Source organism: Scyliorhinus canicula, chromosome 11, assembly GCF_902713615.1.
Source record: "Scyliorhinus canicula chromosome 11, sScyCan1.1, whole genome shotgun sequence".
In the NCBI taxonomy this organism is placed as follows: Eukaryota; Metazoa; Chordata; class Chondrichthyes; order Carcharhiniformes; family Scyliorhinidae; genus Scyliorhinus; species Scyliorhinus canicula.
In genome coordinates, this window is record NC_052156.1 from 136,657,529 (window position 1) to 136,685,463 (window position 27,935).

Genomic DNA, 27,935 nt, shown 5'->3' on the forward strand with positions numbered 1-27,935 from the left:
GAGTACTTGTTCACGATTCTCTTAAGGTTAATGTGCAGGTTCGGTTGGCAGTTAGAAAGGCAAAAGCAATGTTACCATACATGTCAAGAGGGCTAGAATACAAGAGATGGGATGTATTTCCGAGGGCTATAAGGCTCTGGTCAGACCCCATTTGGAGTATTGTGAGCAATTTTGGGCCCTGTATCTAAGGAAGGATGTGCTGGCCTTGGACCCGTTACAAGAATGATCCCTGGAATGAAGAGATTGTATGAGGGATGGTTGAGGACTTTGGGTCTATACTCAGTGGAGTTTAGAAGGATGAGGGGGGATCTTATTGCATCTTACAGGAAACTGCGAGGCCGAGGAATTTCTTCAGTCAGAGACTACTGAATCTGTGGTACTCTTTGCCGCAGAAAGCCATGGAGGCCAAATCACAGAGTGTCTTTCAGACAGATAGATAGGTTCTTGATTAATAAGGGGATCAGAGGTTATGGGGAGAAGGCAGATGAATGGGGATGAGAAAAATAGCAGCCATGATTGAACGGCGGAGCAGACCCGATGGGCCGAATGGGCTAATTCTGCTACTATGTCTTATAGTCTTGTGATATTCTCCATGTGCTGCTACTCCCTCATTAATGGTGGATTGTAGCGTTTTCTCAATGATAGACGTTGGACTAACTCGCCTATAGTTTACAGCTTGCTATCTATATCCTTTCTTGACTATTGGAGTTATGTTTGCTGTTTTCCAGTCCGCTAGGAATTTTGATAGATTACAACCACCATCCCTGCAGCCATTCCTCTTAAAATCCAAGGATGCAGCCCATCAGTCCTGGGGACTTATCAGCCTTTAGTCCCATAGTTTTCCTCATACCTTTTATCTAGTGATTGGAATTTGTTTTTAAATCCTCCCTTTAGCCTCTTGATTCTGTTCTATTCTTGGGATGCTTTGTGTCATCTGCTGAGAACAGATACAGACTACTTTCTCCAAGTCTCTGCTGTTTCCTTGCTTTCCATTATTAATTCTCCAGTCTCGCCCTCTAAGGGCCAACACTTTAGTTACTCGCTTCCCTTTTTATATACATGTAGAAGTTTTCACTCTTTTTTTTTTATTTCTTGCTGGTTTTCTCTCATACTCCAGTTTCTTCTTTATTGTTCTTCAGGTCCCCCCTTTTGCTGATTCACAAATATTTCCTATCCATTCTGTATCTTCTGGTCTACCAGTCATATTTGCAGGATTGTTTGTTGCTGCTTTCAATTTGTGCCATCCTCAACTTCCTAGCTAGCCACAGATAGTGCATCCTTCTTGTAGTGACTTTGTTTCCTCAGTGCAATATATCTTTGAGAGTTATGAAATATTTCATTAAATGTCTGCAGTTATGTCTCTGCCATCTTACCTTTTAACCTATTTTTCCATTCCATTTCAACCAACTGTCTTCATATCCTTGTAATTGCCTTTATTTAAGCTTATGACAACCGTTTTAGTCCTAAATTTCTAATGATCAGGCTTGATGTGAAATTCATCATTTTATGATCACTCTTCCCTAGAGGATGCTTTACTGTGAGATCATTAGTTAATCCTATCTCATTACATTCACAGGTCTAAAATAGCATGTTCCCTGGTTGGTTCCAGAACATATTGTTGTTTAAAAAATAACAAGTGCAGCATAGGACATTTTATGGGTCAATTTTGCTCTGTTCTTCCGGTGTGGGGTTTCACTCAAAGAATTGTATTCTGATTCAAATCAGTAACTGGAAATTAAGAGTGTTGTGAATTGGGTGCATATGATTTGCCAATGAATGTCTCTGTCTTAATACAGCCGTGAATCGGAAACCAAATCTCGCTACTTTACCCTATAGTCTATCTTTTAATATCCGTTATCACTAATGTGGTGTATAAATCTCACTAGTAATCAGTCAAAACGTGATAAGTGGTGAAAATAGTTTTCGTTTGAGATGAGTGACCTGCAAATATTCAGTAAATGACTATTACTGCCTTTAAAATTAGATTCTGTCATCTGCCAGTACTTCCATGAATATTGATACAAAAAATTGCAAATGCTGAATCTTTAATATTGTTTCGTTCTAATTTAGCACTGACTGCAAAACATCTGCGGGGTTTAACTAGACTGAAAGTCATGTACTACTTTCAGAAGCTAAAATAATACTATTAGCTGTGTGTTTTTATCCCTAGGCAGAGGCAAGCCTGACACCCCCAGCAGTATCTGATGATGATCCACAGAATATGTCAGATATTCAGCAAAACTTGTGTACGTCTTTCATATTTACTTTCCTAAAGAATACAGTAAAGTTACGGTAATGTCGATATCATCTGTTAATGTTACAGTCATCTCTTAAATAGTATCATTTCCCATGCGGATATTCTAGTGTCCTGAGATCATGGTGTGTTTTTTAAATATGCCTCTTTCTGTCCTTCTGTTAGAATTGCCATTTCCTCATTTATTTAATCTCCTTTCCTCTTTTCCATGTTGATGATTTCTATTGACCTTCGCCCTTGTATCTCCATTTTACCAAAGTGTTGAATCACAGCATGACCATCACTTTTGCTGTACTCATTCAGCCCATCAAGTCCGTCCCACCTCTCTAAGAGCATTTAGCTAGTTCCTCATATAGAAAGGAATAACTACAATGGAAGAAATTTTCTCGCACTGTCTCCTGCCTTATCCATCCAGAAAAGGTGGAAATGATTTAATGCTTTTAGTTTAAAATAAAGTTTAGAAAAAAACTATTAGTGATTTGGGGATCTTTAAATTGTTATTTCATTTACGAGAAAGACCTGTCATTCTGGCTTGGCAAGAAAGTGCTTGGCCAACTTTAGCTAAAGACCCATCAGCAAATGGTCCTCATAAGATCTAATCAGGATCAAATTTCTGTTTGGTTCAATATGCTTATCAGGAATGATCTTAGCTAGGAAGTATTGGCTAACTATCACTTCCCTTTTAAATATTTTAACACTTAAAGTCGTGCTTAGAATTTTAATTGACACTTTTCAGGTATTTGGTAAACTGAGTTACTAACAACCATAAAAATGTCATCTTATGAAAATGTATTGAAGTCCACTCTCTTCTGTTGTGTTGATAATGCACCTCATGAATATTACAGTTGCTTCAGGATTTGAGGTTTGTTTTCTATTTGCAAAATTGCTGCCTTCGGAAAGTGTTTTTTTAATAACCTTCAACATAGTCAGGCCATACTTCTAGTCCGAAAAAATGACCTAAGAGAGCTCAGCTGGTGGTAGCTGTGATTCGTCTGTCACCGTTCATAATTGCAACAACATGAAGTTCCATTTTGGCTTTTTCGCACATCAATCTTTTAAATCGAAACAGAAAGTAGAGTTTTATTACTTTACAAAGTTTAAATTTTTATTACCCTATACAAAGTTTAAATTAGCAAATTTTAGTAATTGTTTGTTTCAGTAAATGAGATAACGAGATTTGGGATTTATAAATCCAGGCCGCAGATGATGTTCATTTGTTCACTTTGATTTTGTCATCTTTTTCAGTGTAATAACTGAAGACCCCTTTATTGGTAACTTAAGCAAATCACCTCTTTACAAGCGTGTACTTCTAAGTTTAATTCAAAATGTCTAATCAGGATTGCTGTATTAACCATTGACATACTGTTGTGTACAAAAAAAATGGTTTGCACAGCTTTGCCCACAAACACAGTAAACTTGGACTGAAATCCCCTCTGTAATATGATTGTGGCTTTCGAGGTCAATTAGTGATGCATTTAAAAATAACATGAAAATAAACACTATTTACTCAGAAGCTTACATGTTGTTTTAGGAACTCCGCTCATAATAATGTGTGTCACTCGCCTCGTAAAAGAATTGAAATTGTGCAATCTCCTACAAGTAGCAGTTTGAGGCTGCAGGATGGTGCACATTTTAATGCAGCTCCGAGTTAAAATTTTGCTATCATGCCAGTGCGATGGACAAATTTCTGACCATATTCACTTACTTACAGCAGATGAAGATGCTTTTAAACTTCTGTGGGAGATGAAGATGCGAAAAAGACAAGGGAAACCAAATCTACCAGACACTGTCACTGAACTTGGCACTGAAGATGGCTGTAAGGTCTACCTAGTTGGCACAGCTCACTTTAGTGAGAGTAGCAGAAAAGATGTTGTAACGGTAAAAATGGACAATGTAACTTTTTAGGAAACACAATTGTCTTGAGTTTATCCAAGTATTTAAACAAAGGATAAATACTGAAGCAATAGAATCTTGAACGATTGCAGCATGCACTGCAGATGTTCTAATTTAATGCAAAACAGCCTCTTCATCATAAACCAATTTGGAGACTAATGTTTTTGTTGTGGGCTTGAGGGATTGCAATCATCATTTCTTTTCAATAAGTTAAAGTTGAAAACAATTTTTGTTGGGCAGCGATTCCACAAACATCAGTAGTGTTTGTGCAATTGCTGTAAGTTTTTATTTCAATGTACTTTTGATACTTTTCAGATTCTCGATATGCAATATATGATTTTCTTAAATCTCTCTCCACCCAAAGAAAGCTTGGGCTGGATTCTCCAATCGCCGACGCTGAAATCGCGTTCGGCAAACGGTCAGAGAATCCAAATTCTCGACTAAATTGGTGGCGGCGCCACTTTCGCGATGCTCCGCCCCCTCCAAAGCAGCTTACTCGGAGAGTACTCTATGCCACATATCGAGGCCCGCCCCCGACCGATGAGTTCCCAACGGTGCGGGACACGTGTGGTCTCATCCGTCGGGAACTCGGCCTGGCGGTTGCGGACTCAGTCCAGCGCCGTCACAGTCGGGGGAGGGCCGATCCACGGGTGGGGGGGGGGGACATTATTCGGGGCTGGGGGCACTATAGTGGGGCTGTCCGGGACGCACGAGCCGGCCAAAGGAGGAGTCTATTTTGCGGCCCGGGTCTGCAAGCGGGCTCCGCCATGAAGCACGGCGCGGCTGCTGTAGGCCACCGCCATGTGCGTGCGCGGTCATGGTTCCAGCAATTCTCCAGGTCGTATCGGCAGCTAGAGCCGGGTGCTCTACGCTGCCTCCCTGCTAGCCCCCAGGCAAAACGGGGAATTCGTCGTTTTGCACCAGTTTTCTGTTCCCACGCAGGCGTGGGGTCATAGCCCCAGAATTGGAGAATCCAGCCTTGTATTTATAATTCATTCACCCTGTGAACTCTTGGAACAAATGCCTTCTAAATTAAAAAGAAAGGGAGTAGCACAGTGGTTAGCACTCTTGCCTTACAGCGCCAGTGACCCGGGTTCAATTCTGGCCTTGGGTGACTGTGTGGAGTTTGCACGTTTTCCCCATGTCTGGGTTTTCTCCAGGTGCTCTGGTTTCCTTACACAATCCAAAGGTGTGCTGGTTAGGTGGATTGGCCATGATCAATGCGAGGGATTACGGGGATAGGGTGGAGGAGTGGGCCTTGGCCTAGGTATAGTGCTGCTTCAGAGGTTCGGTGCAGACTCTGGACCGAATGGCCTTCTAAACGGTAGGGATTCTATGAATTTATCATGATCAAGAAGTGCTGTTTGCCACTGTTTATTGTGAAAGAGGAAAGCAGCCTATGGTCATCTGGGACTAATGACTATACAGTCTAGTGTGGTAGTATGGTACTGCTGTAACTTGTTAGGAAGGTACTTTTTCATACTAGTTTTAAAGTGAGTTAGTTGTGCTCAAGTATCAATTGGGACAGGAAGGATGGTAGGAGTGAAATTTGTTTGAAGATTTGTATAGATTGGTAACGCATGTAATTGTTGACCCTATTAAGCAGAATGAAGTCTTATCTGAACTCGTTATTGCTCACTATGTCTTCCATATTAGAACATAGATCAGTACAGCACAGAACAGGCCCTTTGGCCCTCGATGTTGTGCCGAGCCTTGTCCGAAACCAAGATCAAGCTATCCCACTCCCTGTCATTCTGGTGTGCTCCATGTGCCTATACAATAACAGCTTGAAAGTTCCTAAAGTGTCCGACTCCACTATCACAGCAGGCAGTCCATTCCACACCCTAACCACTCTGAGTAAAGAACATACCTCGGATATCCCTCCTATATCTCCCACCCTGAACCTTATAGTTATACCCCCTTGTAACAGCTACATCCACCCAAGGAAATAGTCTCTGAATGTCCACTCTATCTATCCCCCTCATCATCTTATAAACCTCTATTAAGTCGCCTCTCATCCTCCTCCGCTCCAAAGAGAAAAGCCCTAGCTCCCTCAACCTTTCCTCATAAGACCTATCCTCCAAACCAGGCAAAATCCTGGTAAATCTCCTTTGCACCCTTTCCAATGCTTGCACATTCTTCCTATAATGCGGTGACCAGAACTGCACACAATACTCCAAATGTGGTCTCACCAGGGTCATGTGCAGTTACAGCATAACCCCACGACTCTTAAACTCAAGCACCCCCTCGTCACATCCTCAAAAGAATTCAATGAGGCTTGTGAGGCATGACCTGCCCTTCGCAAAGCCATGCTGACTATGTTTAATCAAACTATGTTTTTCTAAATAATCATAAACCCTATCTCTCAGAATCCTTTCCAATATTTTGCTCACCACAGACGTAAAACTAATGGGTCTGTAATTCTCAGGGATTTCCCCATTCCTTTTCTTGAACAGGGGAACAACATTCACCTCCCTCCAGTCATCCGGTACTACTCCAGTGGAGAGCAAGGACGCAAAGATCATCGCCAATGGCGTAGCAATCTCCTCCCTCGCTTCCCGTAGTAATCTTGAGTATATCCCGTCAGGCCCAGGGGACTTATCTATCTGATGCTTTTCAAAGTTTCCAGCACATCCTCCTTCTTAATATCAACCTGTTTGAGTCTATTAACCTGGTTCACACTGTTCTCATGAGCAACAAAGTCCCTCTCTCTAGTGAATACTGAAGCAAAATATTCATATAGGGCCTCCCCCATCTCCTGAGACTCTAGGCACAAGTTGCCTCCACTATCCCTGATTGGCCCTACTCTCACTCTGATCATCCTCTTATTTCTCACATAAGTGTAGAATGCCTTGGGGTTTTCCCTAATCCTTCCCGCCAGGGCTTTTTCATGTCCCCTTCCAGCATATTTTATTGTTTTATCATTATTGCCATTTCATCATGCTGTACAGTGCAAATAATACTTATTTAGTTAGCTCTGTTACATCAGAAGTAGTATATAATTTCTCTGAATCATTCAGTTACCCAAATAGTTATGGTTCCTGGCATGTTTTGATGAGGAGCAACCTGTTGTTTGTATTACCACTGCACAAGTTTTCTGCCATAGCATTCAATGGAGCTTCTGAGTTGGTTGATCAGAGCTGGTGGAGTTTTATATCACTAGCTTCAGATTTTAAAAGTGCTCTTGTTCTGATCTTGTAATAGAAGTATTACAATTGACCTAATATAATGTGGGGAAAACATCTTGGTTCCCTGCTCTTTACAGGATTGAAGCAGTACCTGCTGGTTGAGTGCAGTTATGGGAAGCTGAAGCACATTGTGGTTGACTAACCTACTAACATTTAAAATTCAAGATCTTGCATGAAGTATGGCCACTGGGAAAGATTAAAACACAGTAGCAGCTACAAGAACCTATTCTGGAGGCATTGGCACAAAGATGGGAATCTTCCTTTTCTTGAAGTTGGAAAGCAGATTTTTACACTGGGCATCAGTAAAGGGCAAATAAAATTATTCTAAACATCAATTGTGAGATATAATCAGTTCTCTTGGTATAGAATGCTAGAAACTAGTTGCACACTGAGTTGACATCCAGCGTAGTCTGTGATACAGGTGATGAACTAGGGGTAGATGACTAAGGTGATACAGTGCCATTGCTGCAGATGTGATATTGCCATGTAATGGGTTCACATGAGGCAAATTCATCACATTTGTGGACCTGAGGATTTATAGTGGTTGACAGGAACTGATATAAAATTCTGATTACAAATAGATACATGATTTTTTATTATGCCTTTCAAATCAAAGTACCTGTGCACTTTATACACTTATAAAATTCAGTAGCCATTCAGTGTTGACGTATTTCAAATAGAACAGCTCATGAAATCCATTTGGTTCTCCTTCCTGTTGCAAGCACATTTCTGTGAGCATGGTGTTTATTACTTTGTATTTTGTCCCAGACCATTCAAGAAGTACAACCGGATGTGGTCGTTGTGGAACTGTGTCAGTACAGAGTCTCCATGCTCAAGATGGATGAAAAGACTTTGCTTAAGGAAGCCAGGGAAATCAATCTGGACAAGTTGCAACAAGCTATAAAACAGGTACTCCATTTAGGCTGACCTTTCCATGCTCAATACTAATCAAAGGTGGAATTTACAGGTTTATACAAAAATAATTTCACATTTTATGCTGATTGGAAGAGTTGAGAAAGTATAGTAAACTGAGGAATCATGTAGAAAAAGACAAAGCCAATGTACAGAGAAAATATGGGATTTTAAACAAAAGACAATTGAACAAGAGAGCTGGTTACAGAGTTGTGGGGTGAAAGAGTTGGCAGAGGCTCAATGAGCTGATTGCTCCCCTTCTGTAAGTTTACCGAGTCTCCTATCATTGACTCTTTCACCTATTTTCTTACTAGGGTAATGTACTGTAAAGTTTTTCGCTGTTTTTCTCAAAGATGAATCCTGCTGGAAAAATACAATTTTGGTTCATTAGATCAGTATCCCTCTACAGCCATCTTTTTGCCAAACACAAGGCCTTTTAAAATCACTGAAGTTATCAGCCTCATTTTGCTGTTCTGGGCATTCTATTCAAAATATTCATCATCCTCCTTGTTGTGTCTGATTTTCATCCCATGCCCCCTTGGTTTCAAGGTCAAATTATGTTTATATCCTTAAGTATCTTGAATATCTCAGTTAGTATTCAAGTATAAAAAAACTCATAGAACGAATAGTAATTACAAGATAATTCTTTGCTGTACGTTTACCATCTTTGTTACTCGTATTGTGACCAAAACTGTACCATTACTATCGATGGGCATGAAGTAATGGTGTTGAGCTATGTAACAGATTCAATTTGTCTTTTGTCCACTGCTGTACATTGCAGATGATTCAATGATCTGGCTACCAATAACCCCGGGTCATTTTCCTATGATGTCTCTTGCAGACTAACACATTCAACTTAATAGTTGTAATGTTTATTTTTTTCTTCGTCGTGCTTTGGATTGTTTCTTGTTTCATAGCTCATAAACCCATTCGCTACTTCAATCCCCATCTGCAGTTATATTGCAGTTCAGGACACAATGAGGACATACTGACGCCAGCAAAAGTGCAGCAGAAAATTATCCATCCAATAGCTGGTATAAAATACTTGAGCTAATGGAAACTGAGTTTGTTTACACTAGAGAAGACGAAGGTGACTTCACAAAAGCAAATTATTGTAGATGCTGGAGATCTGAAATAATAACTGAAAATGCTGAGAACATTCAGCAGGTGTAGTGAAAAAGTTAACATTTAAGGTCTGTGACCTTTTATCAGACTCTGGACAAATAGTTGCTACAGAACTCAAGTCTTGCCTAAAATGTGCTGTCAATCCATGTGGTTAAACATCCATTGTTCTTGGCATTTTAAAGATCTCGATGTTGTGTCTCAATGTTCTTTACTACATTGAAAGTTGGTTAATCCTGAGATAGATATGTTCAAGTCAAATATGTTCTACTGGGCCGCAGGTGCCACAGTGTTTAGCACTACTGCCTCACGGTGCTGAGGGCTTGGGTTCGATCCCGGCCCCAGGTCACTGTCCTGTCCATGTAGAGTTTGCACCTTCTCCCCTTGTCTGTGTGGGTCTCGGCCCCACAACCCAAAGATGTGCAGGGTAGGTGAATTGACCCCGCTAAATTGTCCCTTAATTGGAAAAGGAAAATAATTGGATACTCTAAATTTATTTTTTAAATTTAAAAATGTTCTAATTTCAGAAGTGTATTTTAACGTGTTTATATGAGATCAAAATAGTTTCAAATCCTCAATTCTCTGTTTTTTAAACAAATAGCTTAAGTAGCATTTATTAGGTCTTGTACATGGAAGCATTGTTAAGTTTAATTTGTTTGTATTTTTAAAAAGTAAGTTGTGCCTCATTTCAATAACATACACTTGTTGGAATTTCATCATGTGGTAATTGACTCAGCTATTGAATTATTTCTGAAGATGAAGTACATCCGGTGTAATAATGTTACTTGAGTGGGTTTTAATTTGAAAATTGTACTTTATTATCCTCCTTGATGGTATTTTTAATATGTTTACAAAAATCCACAATGCATTATGAATTGTCATTTCAGTGACCAAGTACCAGAAGCATATGCCAGAAATGCTGTGATAACTTGTTCAATCCCATTAATCCTCATTGTCAAACTTGCCTCAGTGGTGGCACTCTGAGCTCTTTAGAGGATTTGGGGGTTTATGGCTCACTTCAACATCCGAGTAGAAAACCTGGGCTGCAGCACTCTAGGGCATTGCCTGATTTGAGGTGTTGTCATTCGGATGAAACAAGCCTCCCCTTAAAATATTTTATTGCACTGTTAAGAGCAGGGTATTTCACTCCTGGCCATTTTACTTCTGTCAGCTAGCACCACCAAACACCGATTGACTGGTTATTCTTTGTTTTTTTAGACTTTTAAAAAATGTTATTGGAGTTGCTGGCTGGGCCATCATTTATTACCCATTCCTAGTTGCCCTTCAGAAGGTGGTGGTGGTGGTGATCTATCTTCATAAACCACTGCTGTCCCTGAGGTGCAGGTACATTCACAGTGCTGCTAGGGAAGGAATTCCAGGACTTTGACCCAACGACAGTGGAGGAACGGCGATATATTTCCAAGTCAGGATGATGGGTGACTTGACGGGGTACCTCCAGGTGGTGGTTTTGCTGCTCTTGTCTTTCTAGATGGTAGTGATCGTGGGTTTGGAAGGTGCTGCAAAGGAACCGAGTCCCTGCAGTGCATTTTGTAGATGTTACACAGCTGCCCCTGTTCATCGATGGTGGGGGGACTGAATGTTTGTGGAAGGAGTAGCAATCTAGTGGACTGTTTTGTGCTGGATGGTGTCAAGCTTCTTGACTATTATTGCAGCTGCTCTCAACTCGGCAAATGGAGAGTATTCTATCACACTACTGAGTTGTGCCTTGTAGATGGTGGACAGGTTTTGGGGGCTCAGGAGATGAGTTACTTGCCACAGGATTCCTAGCCTTTGACCTGCTCTGGTAGCTGCAGTATTTATAAAGCTAGTCTAGTTCAGTTTCTGGTCAATGGTTACCCCCAATACGTTGATAGTTGGGGATTCAGCGATGGTAGTGCCATTGAAAGTCAAGGGGCAATGGTTAAATCATTGCCTAAAAGAAATACATTGACCATAGTTCAAAAGTAATTTGTTACCCGCAGAGCATTTTAGGGCGTCCTGATGACGTTAATGACACTATACATCCTGCCTTTCTCCCGTACCCTGTCTCTTTCTCTCTTTGTCACTTTCTCTCTCTTTTGCCTGCATTTTCCTCTGTTTTCCAGTCTTTCTCGTCTTTCCTTTTTCTCTATCCTTTCTTCCCAGTAAAGCTAATAATACTCTGCTTTTTCATTTTGGATAATAACGTTAAATGGGAACGATTTTCATCACCTTGACCAGTTTAGGTTAGTGAAAATTCCTTGTGAAGTCATCCAAACCCAAGATTCTGCTAAAATTTCTAATAATCTGTATTTGTACATCTGTATTCATCACTTGTATGAAATGGCTTTTCTTCCCTGATCCCTTGATTTTCCACATATATCAATAGTGTAGTCTGATTTTGCAGGTGCACAGAGAAATTAAAATTGGCTTTTGGTCTCCTAATCTCAATCCAGTTTATTTGTAAAAATGATTGTTCTTCCAAGAATTAGCTTTTTTGCATAGAAAAGAAATTGGTAAACTTGGCAGTCAGCAAAATGAAAGCCCTTTTGCGAACAACCTGAGTGGCTTTCAGATGCCCAGATTGACTGGATGCGATTAAACATTTTTTCCCCCACCCCCAATAGCCAAGATGAATTTCTCAGTAAACCTTTATGTAAAGATTAAATGGGGTATTCTTTTAAAATAAGAATTGTACAGATTGGTCATGCTCGGGCAGTGATATACCATTCTTTTGACTGCTTAACAAGGTTTTTTGCATCTGGTTTTAATAGAATGGAGTAATGTCTGGATTAATGCAGATGCTATTGTTGAAGGTCTCTGCTCACATCACTGAACAGCTGGGTATGGCCCCAGGAGGCGAATTCAGGGAGGCCTTCAAGGAGGTAGGCATTCAACTTATCAGCTATTGAAATTAAGAAGTCTCGCCTGTGCTTGTATATCCTGACCGCAACGACAATGAAATGCAATAAATGGACATTTATTTTGAGTATTATATTTTAGCAACATTTATGGGTAAATTGTATGTATTTGAGATGAATAGTAAGGTCTTATAAATTTGAGTTTCGTTTATACAAGAGTATTTGGGGTGGCATAATACATCAGTATTCTGTTTCAGTGGTGATTAATGAGTAATGAATATTGGCCAAAACATTGGCGGATTTCCATGCTTCTCTCTGATTACAACCATTGGATAGTTTTAATTATCTCTCAGAATATGGGTGTCACTGACGGTTAATATTTACTACCGCTCCTTAATTGTCCTTGAACAGTGGTGATGTGCCACCTTTTGAGCTCCAATATGATTTAATAGAACTGAATCAATCAACAGACACTTCAGAGGGTAGAAACAACCATGTTGGTGTGGGACCAGAGTCACAAACATAGGACAGAACGAACAAGGACATCAGAATTCATTCCCTACAGGTCATTAGTTTTTATGGCAACAAACAGATTCTTGGCCACTTTCTCTCTCTGGTAACACCTTTTTAATTCCATCTTTAAATAGAATTCCAGTTCCCAAACTGTCGTGATCAGATTTGAACTTTGATTGTCTGCAATATTAATCCATGATTCTAGATTACACATCTATTAACAAAGCCACCAGGGTACCATGTCCTGGCAATGGTCCTTTCATCACATTTAAAAGATGACCCCTTCAACAGTACTCTCTCAGTTCTGTTCTGCCAGTCTAGATTATGTGCTCAGTTTCTGAGGTGAGGCTTGAACACTTCAAAGTGCAAATATTCCCATTGAGGCAAGAAAAGGAGTGGTATCCTCTTGACTATGTATGTCTGTAATGGTCACCCATTTTGGATAAAAGTTTCTGGATACAGAAGGGTGTATTGAAATGTAACCTTTTGTGAAAAATGCATTTCAAAAACTTGTCAAATTTTCTGTGTTTCAGGCTGGAAAAGTGCCTTTTTGTAAGTTTCATCTTGGGGACAGGCCCATCCCCATCACTTTTAAAAGGGCCATTGCTGCACTTTCTATCTGGCAAAAGGTCAAATTAGCCTGGGGTCTCTGTTTCCTGTCTGATCCTATCAGGTATGAATAAATACTTCATAATTTGGGGGAATTGTAGGCTTCCATAATGCTTCAATAGTGCAATTTAAATTATACAATACTGTGGTGTTCTGCTGAAATACAAGACATAATAAATAAAAATATTGGCAATCTTGTAATATTCTTTAAGCATCAATGGAGAGGTCTTCCTTAGTGGTCAAGTTAATCTTTATATTTTGTGACTAAGCTTTTTTACATAAATTTAGAGTACCCAATTTTTTTTTCCCAATTAAGGGGACATATAACGTGGCCAATCCATCTAACCTACACATCTTGTGAGTTGTGGTGAAACCCACACAGACAGTGTGACTAAGCTAAAAATATTTTCCTTCTAAGTAAATCGGCAAATTAAGTATTAAGTCTGGATATAACTGTTTATGTCATGACTGACTATCGTGATTTTTGACTTCTGGCAAAAGAATCTGATATGATTGCATATTGTTGTACAGATACATTTTTGTATGCTAATTCAGTATTTCTTCAACATTGAAATCATCTTGATAAATCATTTAACCTTTCCTCTTGCAGCTTACAATGAAACAGAGTTAGCCATTCAGCTCCTTAAGCCTGTCCTATCGTTCCAATAGAATATGGCTGATTTGTAATGTACCTCAACTAGAGTTACCTCCATAACCTGTGATACCCTTCATAATAAGTCTTTCAGTGTGATCTTGTTACAATTAAGGTTTATAAAATTATGTTTTGAGACTGTAGCTTAAAATTTAGGATAAATAAACGGGGCCATGCAATCTGCCTTAGACCTGTGCGTTTTAATTTCTGAGATCAAATTGTTTGACTTGCACTTAGAGACAATGGCAGGAGTCTGTTTGAGTCTCCCAAAGTTCCAGAAAGATGTTCAAGGTGCCATGTTTTAAATAGTTGTGCTGTAAACTGTCCATTTACTTTTGAGATTAAAGAAAATTGGAGTCCAAGATAGCTAACAGTTCTACCTGAATGCAAGTTTAATGTGTTTCGCATTGCCATGAGGAAGAGGGCAGAGGAAGCAATTTTTGAGATCAGGTCACAGGGCTATCTACAAATCAGTGAATGTTATGGAAGCAGCAACGGTTCTGTGGTCAGCAGAGAGAAAAGTCAGTGTTGTAAGCTATCACCACCGGATGTGGGAGGGAGGAAAGTCTTCAGTTGAGATGCTTCCAGGATATTGGTCCTGATATGACCAGTGGGGGAGAATAATCATCAGAACAGGCTTTATTGCTGGTGTTGGAATTAGGGATATCTCTGAAAACTCGGAAGTGGCTGGAGATAGTCACTTGAAATTGATCCATGGCAAAATGGAGCTATGGGAACCCATTGGAAGTTGAGATGTAGGGTAGCACGGTAGCATAGTGGTTAGCACTGTTACTTCACAGCGCAAGGATCCCAGGTTCGATTCCCAGATTGGGTCACTGTCTGTGCGGTGTCTGCATGTTCTCCCTGTATCTGCGTGGGTTTCTTCCGGGTTCTCCGGCTTCCTCTCACAATTCCCGGAAGGCATGCTGTTAGGTGAATTGGACATTCTGAATTCTCCCTCTGTACCCGAACAGGTGCCGGGGTGTGGCAACTAGGGGCTTTTCACAGTAACGTCATTGCAGTGTTAATGTAAGCCTACTTGTGACAATAATAAATATTATTATTAAGAAGGACTGTAATTCAGTGGGCAGTACGATGGATGATGAGTATATATGCGGAGCATTCCTTTCTATTGTTTAAAGTATAAGTTGCCTCCAAAAATGAAATGGTGTTTAGTCAATAGTGTTTTTAGTCAATTTGTTACAGTAAAAGTTTTAAAAGGTGAAATCTTGCTGTGTCATTCTTTCAGCTAATAATTGGAAGACAGCTTCTTTAGCTGCCACAGGTAATCACTTCAATTAAAACATGCCTCAATCTTCTAAACTAGTGGGAAAATAAATTTCCGCAACCTGTCATCATCATTTCTTGGGAAGTCCTCGTATAACTCTAGCTTCCAAGGCCAAAGTATCCTTTGAGTTAGTGTCCAAATATGTCTCACCAAAGGCTCTGTACAACTGAAGGATCACTTCATCTCCTTTGAATTCAGTCCCTTTAAAAGTCAATAGCTTTTTAAAAAAAATTAAATTGCTGCTTTGCAATAGTTTTCAGTAATTTGTGAACATGGATACATAAATCCTGTTGCGCCTCCTAGTGGCTCACAGAATCTGTCTATGTCCCATTATAACCATCTGCTCATATGTATGCAACCTATTCCAAATTTAGAATCATCTGCAAACATGGATATGTAGCTTTTCATTTTTCATCCAAATAAACGATGAAAGACTGATCCCTGGAGAGCACCAAGGCACATTCCACCAACCAAAATGTTTCCTGCTCTCTTACTTGCCTCCTACTTCCATCTCTACACCGAGGGTGTGGGACTGCTTTGTAAAACTATTATATAAAAAAATATTAGCACATGTCTGTTATTCATTTCTAGAATTTGAAAGGAAAATATTTGTTGTAGTAAAAATAAATTAGACAAATAGAGAAAAGTAATTGGTAGAAATATGTGTGACCATAAATTTTTAACTAATCTCTCTGTTTCAGTAAAGATGACGTAGAAAAGTGCAAACAAAAAGATCTCCTGGAGCAGATGATGTCTGAAATGATTGGAGAGTTTCCAGACCTTCATCGTACAATTGTTGCCGAACGAGATGTTTATCTAGCTTACATGTTGAAGCAGGCAGCAAAGCCATTAGAACTACCTCTGGCTTTAGGACGTAAGCATTTAAACCAACCTAGATTGCTCTACTTGGAGTTCTCATTGGAATTGTGTTTAGCACTCAAATGTACAAGTTGCCCTGATGGCTGACTCTTGTTGTGTTGCTACGTACTGCATTCCAAGAGGTTTCCAAGTTTGATCCCTAACTTCTGTGGGTTTAGCTGAATTCAGACGGGACAACAGTAGGATATTGCATTTCACCTCATCCAGGGTCTCTTCTATTAAATGCTATTCAGTGACTTATGCTCGAAGTGAGTAAGTAGAAAGACGGGGCTCTATGGTGATTGTTTTTCTCACTTAATCTGCCAGTAATCAATTAAAGCTCAAAGGATTGTATGAGATTTGAACAAGATACTGATTGACTGCTATTATCCATGAAATCAAACCACAGCGAAAGTCGAACCTTCATGGAAATAAGGGACGAAGAGGAAACCTCAAAAATCAAGCTCCTCGGAAAAAGTTTCAAAATTGCTCCAGAGTCTCTTTAAGACAGGAGCAAAATTAGCCATTGGGCCCATAGTCTTCCAGAATATCCAGTTAAAGTATTGATTATTGGGTAACACTGCAATTATCCTACTAGCATCTGATAACTTATTTTCTGTTCATCCCACAGCTGAGCCCAGCCAGCAAATACCATCTGTTGTGGTAGGGGTAGTTGGAATGGGTCACATACCTGGCATTGAGAAGAACTGGAATAATCTATTAAATATTCAAGAATTAATGAGGTAAAATTTGCAATTTTATCTTGATGATGATTCTGTGGTGGTGAATGGCATTGAAATAAATACATTAATGAAGAGATTCACATATAATGCACAGAAATAAAAAGTACAGCTTCCCTTATAAATTCAAAATCTAGCAAATGCCTAGATGAAATTACCTTTTTCTCAAAACCAGAAATACTAATTATACCCTTGGATCTGAGGTCTGAAAATATAAAATTTAGTTTTAAACAATAAGCAAAGCATCTTGTACCAAGTACATTATCGGTTTCCTTCTGTATATTATGCATATTTAATTTGGAAAACACATTTTGGAATTGGACAAAAAATGATGTTGAGGAAACTGAAAATTTTAAAAAAATACATGTCTTCCATAGTTTTCTGCTGATGCGTTAATTGCTCGTGGTTTTGTCTAAGGAAAATTCAGTGGAGGCCCAAATTCAGAAAGCTATCACGGTGAGGAAGACCAAAGCAAACTTCCTAGAAAATTTGAGTTGGATGGAGAATGGGGCTTCATGTTGCTAAAAAAACTATCAAAAGTTTGAGCTGGTGTGGGAGTTACGCTAGGAGGGTTTGGCTAAAGGTTGTCATTTGTGAGGAGACAGGCAATATTTCTGACATAGGTGCTAGTTAGAACAAATGCTAGGGTGATGCTGGAAGGTCCAGTGGGAGAAGGTACAAGGCCTAAGGCAGGCCTTTAGAAAAATAGATTTTTTTCTAGAAATAGAAGCTAGCACTTTTCCAGGAGACACATCCGGAGTGAGACTCATCCAGAGTGGGGGATTGAAACTTGGTAATTTGGTGCAGTGAGGTAATTCGGTGCAGAGTGTGAGGAGGTGCTTTTTAACCCTGGTAAGTAGTCTCTTTTTCTTTTCATTGTCTAATTTATTTATTTTTATTTTGAAATTCTAGTTGTTTAAGTGTACCAAGGGTTTAAGACATGGCAGGAGATCCCAGACCCGTGTCATGCTCCTCGTGTGCGATGTGGGAGCTCAGGGACACCTCCACTGTCCCTGGCTCCTTCACGTGCAAGAAGTGTGTTCAGTTGCAGCTCTTGTTAGACCGCTTGACGGCTCTGGAGCTGCGGATGGACTCACTTTGGAGCATCCGCGATGCTGAGGAGGTCGTGGATAGCACGTTTAGCGAGTTGGTCACACCACAGGTGAAAATTAATGAGGGAGATAGAAAATGGGTGACCAAAAGAAAGAGCAAGAGTAGGAAGGCAGTGCAGGTGTCCCCTGCGGTCATCACCCTGCAAAACAGATATACCGCTTTGGATACTGTTGAGGGAGATGGCTCACCAGGGGAAGGCAGCAGCAGCCAGGTTCATGGCACCGTGGCTGGCTCTGCTGCACAGCAGGGCAGGAAGAAAAATGGCAGGGCTATAGTGATGGGGGACTCTATCGTAAGGGGAATAGACAGGCGGTTCTGTGGACGCAATCGAGACTCCAGGATGGTTTGTTGCCTCCCTGGTGCAAGGGTCAAGGATGTCTCGGAGCGGCTGCAGGACATTCTGGGGGGGGGAGGGTGAACAGCCAGCTGTCGTGGTGCACATAGGCACCACCGATATAGGTAAAAAACGGGATGAGGTCCTACAAGCGGAATTCAGGGAGTTAGGAGTTAAACTAAAAAGTAGGACCTCAAAGGTAGTAATCTCAGGATTGCTACCAGTGCCACGAGCTAGTCAGAGTAGGAATGTCAGGATAGATAGGATGAATGCGTGGCTCGAGAGATGGTGCAAGAGGGAGGGATTCAAATTCCTGGGGCATTGGGACCGGTTCTGGGGGAGGTGGGACCAGTACAAACTGGACGGTCTGCACCTGGGCAGGACTGGAACCGATGTCCTAGGGGGGGTGTTTTCTAGAGCTGTTGGGGAGGGTTTAAACTAATGTGGCAGGGGGATGGGAACCGATGCAGGAAGTTGGAAGGTAGTAAAACAGGGACAGAAGCAAAAGGAAGTAAGGGGAAAAGTGCAAGGCAGAGAAGACATAGTCAAAAATCTAAAAGGGCGACAGTACAAGGTACAGTGACTGAGGGGAGCTCAGTGGATAGGCCCAGTAATAACAAAAGGAATAAAACTGGAGATGTTAAGATTCAAAACAGAGGTAAAAAAACCAACATAAGTGTACTTTACCTGAATGCTCGTAGTATTCGGAATAAAGTAAATGAGTTGATGGCACAAATCATCGTAAATGACTATGATTTAGTGGCCATTACTGAAACATGGTTAAAGGATGGTCACGACTGGGAGTTAAATATCCGAGGGTATCAAACTATTCGGAAGGACAGAGTGGATGGTAAGGGAGGTGGTGTTGCTCTGTTATTTAAGGATGACATCCGGGCAATAGTAAGGGATGACATCGGTGCTATGGAGGATAAGGTTGAATCCATTTGGGTGGAAATCAGGAATAGTAAGGCGAAAAAGTCACTGATAGGAGTAGTCTATCGGCCACCAAATAGTAACGTTATGGTGGGGCAGGCAATAAACAAAGAAATAACTGATGCATGTAGAAATGGTACAGCAGTTATCATGGGGGATTTTAATCTACATGTCGATTGGTTTAACCAGGTCGGTCAAGGCAACCTTGAGGAGGAGTTTATAGAATGTATCCGCAATAGTTTCCTAGAACAGTATGTAATGGAACCTACGAGGGAACAAGCGGTCCTAGATCTTGTCCTGTGTAATGAGACAGGATTAATTCATGATCTCATAGTTAGGGATCCTCTCGGAAGGAGCGATCACAATATGGTGGAATTTAAAATACAGATGGAGGGTGAGAAAGTAAAATCAAATACTAGTGTTTTGTGTTTAAACAAAGGAGATTACAAGGGGATGAGAGAAGAACTAGCTAAGGTAGACTGGGAGCTAAGACTTTATGGTGGAACAGTTGAGGAACAGTGGAGAACCTTCCAAGCGATTTTTCACAGTGCTCAGCAAAGGTTTATACCAACAAAAAGGAAGGACGGAAGAAAGAGGGAAAATCGACCGTGTATATCTAAGGAAATAAGGGAGAGTATCAAATTGAAGGAAAAAGCATATAAAGTGGCAAAGATTGCTGGGAGATTAGAGGACTGGGAAATCTTTAGGGGGCAACAGAAAGCTACTAAAAAAGCTATAAAGAAGAGTAAGATAGAGTATGTGAGTAAACTTGCTCAGAATATAAAAACAGACAGTAACAGTTTTTACAAATATATAAAACAAAAAAGAGTGGCTAAGGTAAATATTGGTCCTTTAGAGGATGAGAAGGGAGTTTTAATAATGGGAAATGAGGAAATGGCTGAGGAACTGAACAGGTTTTTTGGGTCAGTCTTCACAGTGGAAGACACAAATAACATGCCAGCGACTGATAGAAATGAGGCTATGACAGGTGAGGACCTTGAGAGGATTGTTATCACTAAGGAGGGAGTGATGGGCAAGCTAATGTGGCTAAAGATAGACAAGTCTCCTGGCCCTGATGGAATGCATCCCAGAGTGCTAAAAGAGATGGCGAGGGAAATTGCAGATGCACTAGTGATAATTTACCGAAATTCACTAGACTCTGGGGTGGTCCTGGTGGATTGGAAATTAGCAAACGTGACGCCACTGTTTAAAAAAGGAGGTTGGCAGAAAGCAGGAAATTATAGGCCAGTGAGCTTAACTTCGGTAGTAGGGAAGATGCTGGAATCTATCATCAAGGAAGAAATTGCGAGGCATCTGGATAGAAATTGTCCCTTGGGCAGACGCAGCATGGGTTCGTAAAGGGCAGGTCATGCCTAACTAATTTAGTGGAATTTTTTGAGGACATTACCAGTGCAGTAGATAACGGGAAGCCGATGGATGTGGTATATCTGGATTTCCAGAAAGCCTTTGACAAGGTGCCACACAAAAGGTTGCTGCATAAGATAAAGATGCATGGCATTAAGGGTAAAGTAGTAGCATGGATAGTGGATTGGTTAATTAATAGAAAGCAAAGAGTTGGGATAAATGGGTGTTTCTCTGGTTGGCAATCAGTAGCTAGTGGTGTCCCTCAGGGATCCGTGTTGGGCCCACAATTGTTCACAACTTACATAGATGATTTGGAGTTGGGGACCAAGGGCAATGTGTCCAAGTTTGCAGATGACACCAAGATGAGTGGTAAAGCGAAAAGTGCAGAGGATACTGGAAGTCTGCAGAGGGATTTGGATAGGTTAAGTGAATGGGCTCGGGTCTGGCAGATGGAATACAATGTTGACAAATGTGAGGTTATCCATTTTGGTAGGAATAACAGCAAACGGGATTATTATTTAAACGATAAAATATTAACGCATGCCGCTGTTCAGAGAGACTTGGGTGTGCTAGTGCATGAGTCACAGAAGGTTGGTTTACAAGTGCAACAGGTGATTAAGACGGCAAATGGAATTTTGTCCTTCATTGCTAGAGGGATGGAGTTTAAGACTAGGGAGGTTATGTTGCAATTGTATAAGGTGTTAGTGCGGCCACACCTGGAGTATTGTGTTCAGTTTTGGTCTCCTTACTTGAGAAAGGACGTATTGGCGCTGTAGGGTGTGCAGAGGAGATTCACTAGGTTAATCCCAGAGCTGAAGGGGTTGGATTATGAGGAGAGGTTGAGTGGATTGGGACTGTACTCGTTGGAATTTAGAAGGATGAGGGGGGATCTTATAGAAACATTTAAAATTATGAAGGGAATAGATAGGATAGATGCGGGCAGGTTGTTTCCACTGGCGGGTGACAGCAGAACTAGGGGGCATAGCCTCAAAATAAGGGGAAGTAGATTTAGGACTGAGTTTAGGAGGAACTTCTTCACCCAAAGGGTTGTGAATCTATGGAATTCCTTGGCCAGTGAAGCAGTTGAGGCTCCTTCATTACATGTTTTTAAGGTAAAGATAGATAGTTTTTTGAAGAATAAAGGGATTAAGGGTTATGGTGTTCGGGCCGGAAAGTGGAGCTGAGTCCACAAAAGATCAGCCATGATCTAATTGAATGGCGGAGCAGGCTCGAGGGGCCAGATGGCCTACTCCTGCCCCTAGTTCTTATGTTCTTATGTTCTGATGCAGTTTTGGGTTGTCCAGCAGGAGCAGTGATCCAGAGGTATGATTTAAATTGGTTTTAGAGAGATTGGTTTTGCTTCATCTAAAAAACACTCCGATTAAAATTGGATGTGGTATTTAGCACATTTCTAGAGCAACCATACACTATATTTTAATTCATTTACAGGATGTGGACATCACTGGTTAGGCCAGCATTATTTATTGCCCATTCGTAGTTGTGCTTCAGAAGGTGGTGAGTAAGTTGCCATCTTTAACTGCTGCGGTCCCTGAGGTGTAGGTACATCCACAGTGCTGTGAGGGAGAGAGGTCTAGGATTTTGACCTGACAACATTTTTCCTGGATGATGTGTTGTTTGAGCTGCACTCATCCAGGCAAGTGGAAGATATTCAATTACACTCCTGACTTGTGCCTTGTAGATGGTGGGCAGGCTTTGGTGGTGGGGGGGGGGCGCGTCAGGAGGTGGGTGACTCACCGTAGGCTTCCCAACCTTTGACCTGCTCTGGTAGCCACAGTATTAATATGGCTAGTCCAGTTCAGTTACTGATCAATGGTAACCCCCAAGATGTTGTTTGTGGGGGATTCCACAATAGTAATGCCATTTGACTCATGGGGCAATGATTAGATCCTCTTATAGGAGTTGGTCATTGCCTGGCACTGTGTGGCGTGAATGTAACTTGCCACTTGTCAGCCCAAGGCTGGATGTTGTCCAGGTCTTGCTGCATTTGGACATGGACTGCTGAGATGATTGATCTCCAACCACCACAGCCATCTTCCTTTGTGCCAGGTATGACTCCAACTATCAGAAAGTTTTCCCCCTAATTCCCATTGACTCCAGTTTAGCTAGGGCTCCTTGATGCCATACTAACCCTGCTTGTTATGGCATTAGTTTCAATTAGAATTAAAATACTTTTACCTATACTAATAGTCAGATTTTATCATTAACTGCTGGTAATGGGGACAACCTCCCTGATTACTTCCTGAACTGTTTACCAAAAGAACACTTGAGTGCCATCAACTCTCGATGTTTTGTCATGGTATTTGAATAACGTCTGCAAATATGAATTACATAAAGGTTCATTCACCTGTAGATGGCTCCCTATAATTAATGTGTATATCTTATAAGGTGTTGTGGTGAAAAGCCTTACTTTCAGTTTAGTGGGTATGCATCTTGCAGTTGGGCAAAAGGTCAAGAAATTCGCAATTTAGTGTGCCGCTGAGATATAAAGTAAGAAGTCTTACAACACCAGGTTAAAGTCCAACAGGTTTGTTTCAAACACGAGCTTTCGGAGCACGGCTCCTTCTTCAGGTGAGCCGTGAAGAAGGAGCCGTGCTCCGAAAGCTCGTGTTTGAAACAAACCTGTTGGACTTTAACCTGGTGTTGTAAGACTTCTTACTGTGCTCACCCCAGCCCAACGCCGGCATCTCCACATCATGAGATATAAAGACCAGGAAAATGATGGCCTTTGCTGAGGTAACCAAGGTCACCTAATACTGCAGTTCTATTATCCTTGTCCCCCTGAGACAGAGGTGAAAATGGCAAAGCTTGTTGGGTCTCATTGCTATTTAGGAGCTCCATCTGAGGTACACCAGTGATGGCAGAGTGCAAGGACGTGGTTGGAATCATAATTGACCATCATTATAGCCTGCCTCTTGTGTTTGCACTGTTATTGTGCAATATGCAATTTATTGAATTGTGATGCAAAAGAATTCTTATAATTCCTCCATGCAGTTTGACTATATGGTAAAATCTTTGTTGCTTCCCCAACTAATTGAGTTTTTCTTTTTTACAGTGTTCCTCCGCCATCATTAGCTGCTAAAGTTTTCAAGTTTGCTGTTAAAGTAACTCTTATGGGACTCATGGGCTATGGCTGCTACCGTGTGGGAAAAGGGACCATTCAGTTAATGCTGTCAAGACCTTTTATACAGAGATACCTCCACACATTTACAAATGAAATATTCTAACTGAAAGCAAAAGAGTTTGAGGATGACATTTTACTCGGTGATTAAAAGAACTGCTGAAGGCAAATATGCAGGAAACTTTGCAATTCCAGTGCTTTTTGTATTGGACTTTGAATTCAGTAATGCAAATGAAATATGACATGATGGGTGAATTCTCATTACTTAAAACCTGCACCATCTAAGGTGTGGTGAAAAGTAATCAGTTAGAAAATTTACTAATGCCATTCTGCGTAAAAGCATCTCTCTTTAAACTTTGAGAGGAGACCTGTAATGTGAATGGCTTGAGCTTAGTCATCGGGTTACTGTATTTTAGGCCTATCAATTTTGGGGTGGTGGGGAAACTTAAATTTACAAATGTTCATATTTTGAAATACTGCAATAGTACTATCTACTTTCATTTAATGCAACATTAAGAGACATGGTTCAACTGTTGCTTTAAAATCATATTTAAATGCCACTGAGAAAACATGTGATTTCCCACATGTTCATCTAAACTAGTAACCTGCACAAAATTGTTCTAGTAATTTTCCAGATTTTAATAAGATCTTGACATGTCCATATTAAATAGCTGTACAGTTTACAACTCCAGATGCAACTAGTGGTTTTTAGATAACTCAGAACATTTGTGAATTTTAGAATTTATTGGTTCACAATCCTTTATTTGGAAAGGTGAAGGAATTCTATGAAAACACATGAATATTTAAAATTATTTATGATTCCCTCTTTAAAAAACTAAAATGCATTCAGGGTTTTTGTTTTCCCTTCCAAAATTTGCCATTTTTATAAGCAAGTATTTCAAACAATGTTTTAAAAACTGGCTTCCTTTCCCTGTCTGCTGAATTTATTGACACCTTGCTGGGAGGTGATGAACAGATGCTAGGTGCTCCCCCCCAGTACCCTGGTCGGTTTTCCATGATTCATGTGCGAGTTATAGTGTCTCTTGACAGGTTATTTTACAAGGGGGATTTTGCAGTCATGCATTATTTTGTTAAAATTGCACACTTTTAACAAGTGTGATATTGCCCAGTGGATTGAGGACCAGTTTCCACCCCTCGCTCACCTTCAGCAAAATCACTTAATCAACTTGCTGAGCAATTAGAAAAGTATTTAGCAGCAAGAAGGTGAAAGCTGTTTTTGTAGCTCCCCCCTCACGTCCTTACCCCACCCTTGTCACATAAAAGTAATGTTCTACGGGATTCATAACAACCAATAAATAGCCAGTTCTAAACAGTGATCAATCTGATTGAAAGCGACGTCTCTCTCAGTCTTGTATCTGAGAGCATAATAAATTTGTAGGCTTTTATGAATTCTATCATGATATGTCATTTCTATTTATAGACTGTTGACACATAAAACAGTAATTTGCAGTTGTCTCAGTCTGTAAAGTTTGCTGAATCTTATAGGTTACTTTTACTCAGAATTTGTATCTGTTAAATGTCTATTTTCGAATTATCAAGGAATTATAGCAAGTGTTACCTAAACAATATAAACTATGTGCACTTTTTGTGAATCTGCATTGCCTTGATAGTGCTTGCTCGGCTACGTACATTCTCTATTTGTAGGCCCAGTGCTACCTTCAGCAAAGAGGCATTATCCTCAGGTTAAATTCTGTAATGCAGAATGTGCAGGAAAGTGTTGAGTAAAAAAAGCAGTAATTTATGATTTCAGAATGTGTTGCACCTTTTCATTTGAACAGTAGAATTGTGTATAATATATACGTATATGACCATGCAGTTCTCTTTAAAAGAAAAGGACTCAATTAATTTTCTGTTAGATTTTGGGTGTTTGGGAAATTTAAAAAAAAAAATGCATCTTGAAGCCGTCTGTAGATGGGCGTGCTGTGTATTACAAAGCATCTCAGTTTGTACCTCCAGTATAACTGACTTTTTAACATTTTTAAAAACTAAATTGTCATGGAAATGGGAGGGAGTGAAAAATGTGCAGTGAAAATCAATGTTTGCAGCAGCAATCTGACTGCATTAAGTATGTTATCTCCTGTCTTAAAATAACTATCAGAATGTGACTTGCACATCTCCCTGTTAGCTTAAATAAGCCGTGAATATCTTTACTGAAGGAAGAAAGTGCATACTAAAACAATGGTTAATCGGATTTGGAGCAGAATGCAAGTGTAAAATTATGGATCACAAAAGCATTTGAGTTGGTATTTATAGATGGAGTTCTGAATATTTTTGAAGATTTTTTTTGTTTGGGGCACCTTTGTAATTTGTAATTTTGTCATTCTGATTGAATGAAGCTACTTTCTCTGAGGCTTTGATGGCATTTCAGAGCAAGGTAAATATTAGTACTTTCATATCTACTTTATTATGGTACTATTTAATTTTATTAAAAATAGGATTAAATTATATGGAGAAATGGGCAGTAGCATAAAGGGCCTTGCAATTCCAGCTCTAGGTTCTTCAGATCAAATTGTATTTTAGAATGACTGGATACATAACCATAATGTGATTTTCAATCATTGTTTTTCTTAACAAAGACAAAACATATCTGTTGCCATACATTAAATCCCTTCACAAATGATGTAATTGAAAATAAAATTGGGTGTTCAGTAGTGCCTATGTACAAATAATCACACCCTTCTGCTTTACATGTAACTGCAAGGAAAATTTTCCATGGTAATTCTTTTTATAGAAACGGCTTGGGGATTCCTTATTTTGAAGCTTTTTACACCGAGCATTCATGCTGTTTTTATTACAGTATTCTGCAATTCAGATTCACCCTGAAAACTTAAAGAACTCTGCCTTACATGAAAATCTAATTAAAAATAAAACTGCTACTGAGCATTTTTTGTATACATGCAACTCATGTTATAAGTGTGAAGTTTGAAAGGGCACATTGTTAATTATGCTCAAATGTGTCTATTACCTGTCAGTCTTGTACAACCATGTTTTTCCAATTTAAAAATAAATCAGCATTTTATTGCAATGCAATGTAAAGATAAATGGGCCTATTAAGACTACCTGTGACCGTGTTGGATTCTGACAAAAATCAATGAATGTAGCCCATGTATGTATTATACATTAGAACTAATGAAATCCAAATTCTAGTTGGAGAAGCTGAGGCACAAATCAATCCAAGGGAATGAGCAGCCATGTTGAACTGGTCAGTGGCTTTAGTTTTAACAGTATTTTGGCCTGCACTTTCCAGAACATAAATGCTTAACACTACCTATAAATAATTGAAAATGTGACGATATGATTAAGTACAACAAGATAACAAGAATATTAGTTGGATCATGATTTCTAGCCATTCCTGGTCTGAAGACTTGTTTGCTGAAATGTTTTTGTTTTTGAGGTTACATTCCCTGGCTGTTTTCAAAATTGCACCAAAAAATTGATATTTATTGAGTGTTATCTACTGTGTGATGCCTTGCTGGGCTTCATTTCTGCTTCTCAGGTACTGTACTTTGATTTTTTTTTTTAAATACCAATGGTTACAACTTCTATTTGGTTGTACTTCGAAATATAAAAAGCCATGTTTTCCAGACATCCAGCTATGGGGTATGTTTTCTGTGTCATGTATCTCTCCATTGTGATGTAAATATAAAAATCAAATCTATCTTCAGTTTCTGTAGGATTGTGCCTTTTAACAGCTAAATGTTCTGGGATATTGCAGATCATAATGACGCAAGTGTAGAAATAAAGTTTTACAGAGATTTTAACTATTTGTTATTAATTTTTCTGTTAAACGTCCGATATCAGGGGGATAGGCGGATTTATCACAGTGGGCTAAATAGCTGGCTTTTAAAGCAGACCAAGGCAGGCCAGCAGCGCGGGTTCAATTCCCGTACCAGCCTCCCCGAACAGGCACCGGAATGTGGCGACTAGGAGCTTTTCACAGTTACTTTATTTGAAGCCTACTTGTGACAATAAGCGATTTTCATTTCATTCATCTCTGACCAGATGTATCTGGTTTTAAAATGCTAATCACTGAAGGAAAGGTTCATGGTCCAGCACAAGATCATTGTTTTGATATACATATGTTCCAAAACACACCTGGGGGTTCAGGTATCCTTGTATACAAAATAACCTGGCACACACAGACACACTGAATTTGCCCAT

The 27,935-nt window shown here is 40.0% G+C and overlaps 1 protein-coding gene across 3 annotated transcripts in view; it reads left to right on the plus strand.

Moving 5' to 3' along the window:
* Nucleotides 1-27,535, plus strand: part of trabd (TraB domain containing) — a 41,500-nt gene extending 13,965 nt beyond the window's left edge. The window contains exons 4-11 of one of the 3 annotated variants that reach the window (XM_038811450.1): nt 2,171-2,246; nt 3,966-4,132; nt 8,104-8,244; nt 12,123-12,233; nt 13,256-13,395; nt 15,973-16,145; nt 16,761-16,872; nt 23,688-23,859. In XM_038811450.1, the coding sequence (XP_038667378.1) occupies nt 2,171-2,246; nt 3,966-4,132; nt 8,104-8,244; nt 12,123-12,233; nt 13,256-13,395; nt 15,973-16,145; nt 16,761-16,872; nt 23,688-23,859 (1,092 nt within the window). Of the gene's footprint in view, nt 1-2,170; nt 2,247-3,965; nt 4,133-8,103; nt 8,245-12,122; nt 12,234-13,255; nt 13,396-15,972; nt 16,146-16,760; nt 16,873-23,687 lie in introns of all 3 variants that reach the window. The other 2 variants (XM_038811451.1, XM_038811452.1) reach the window with 2 other exon arrangements.
* The last annotated feature ends 400 nt before the right edge of the window (nt 27,536-27,935 follow it).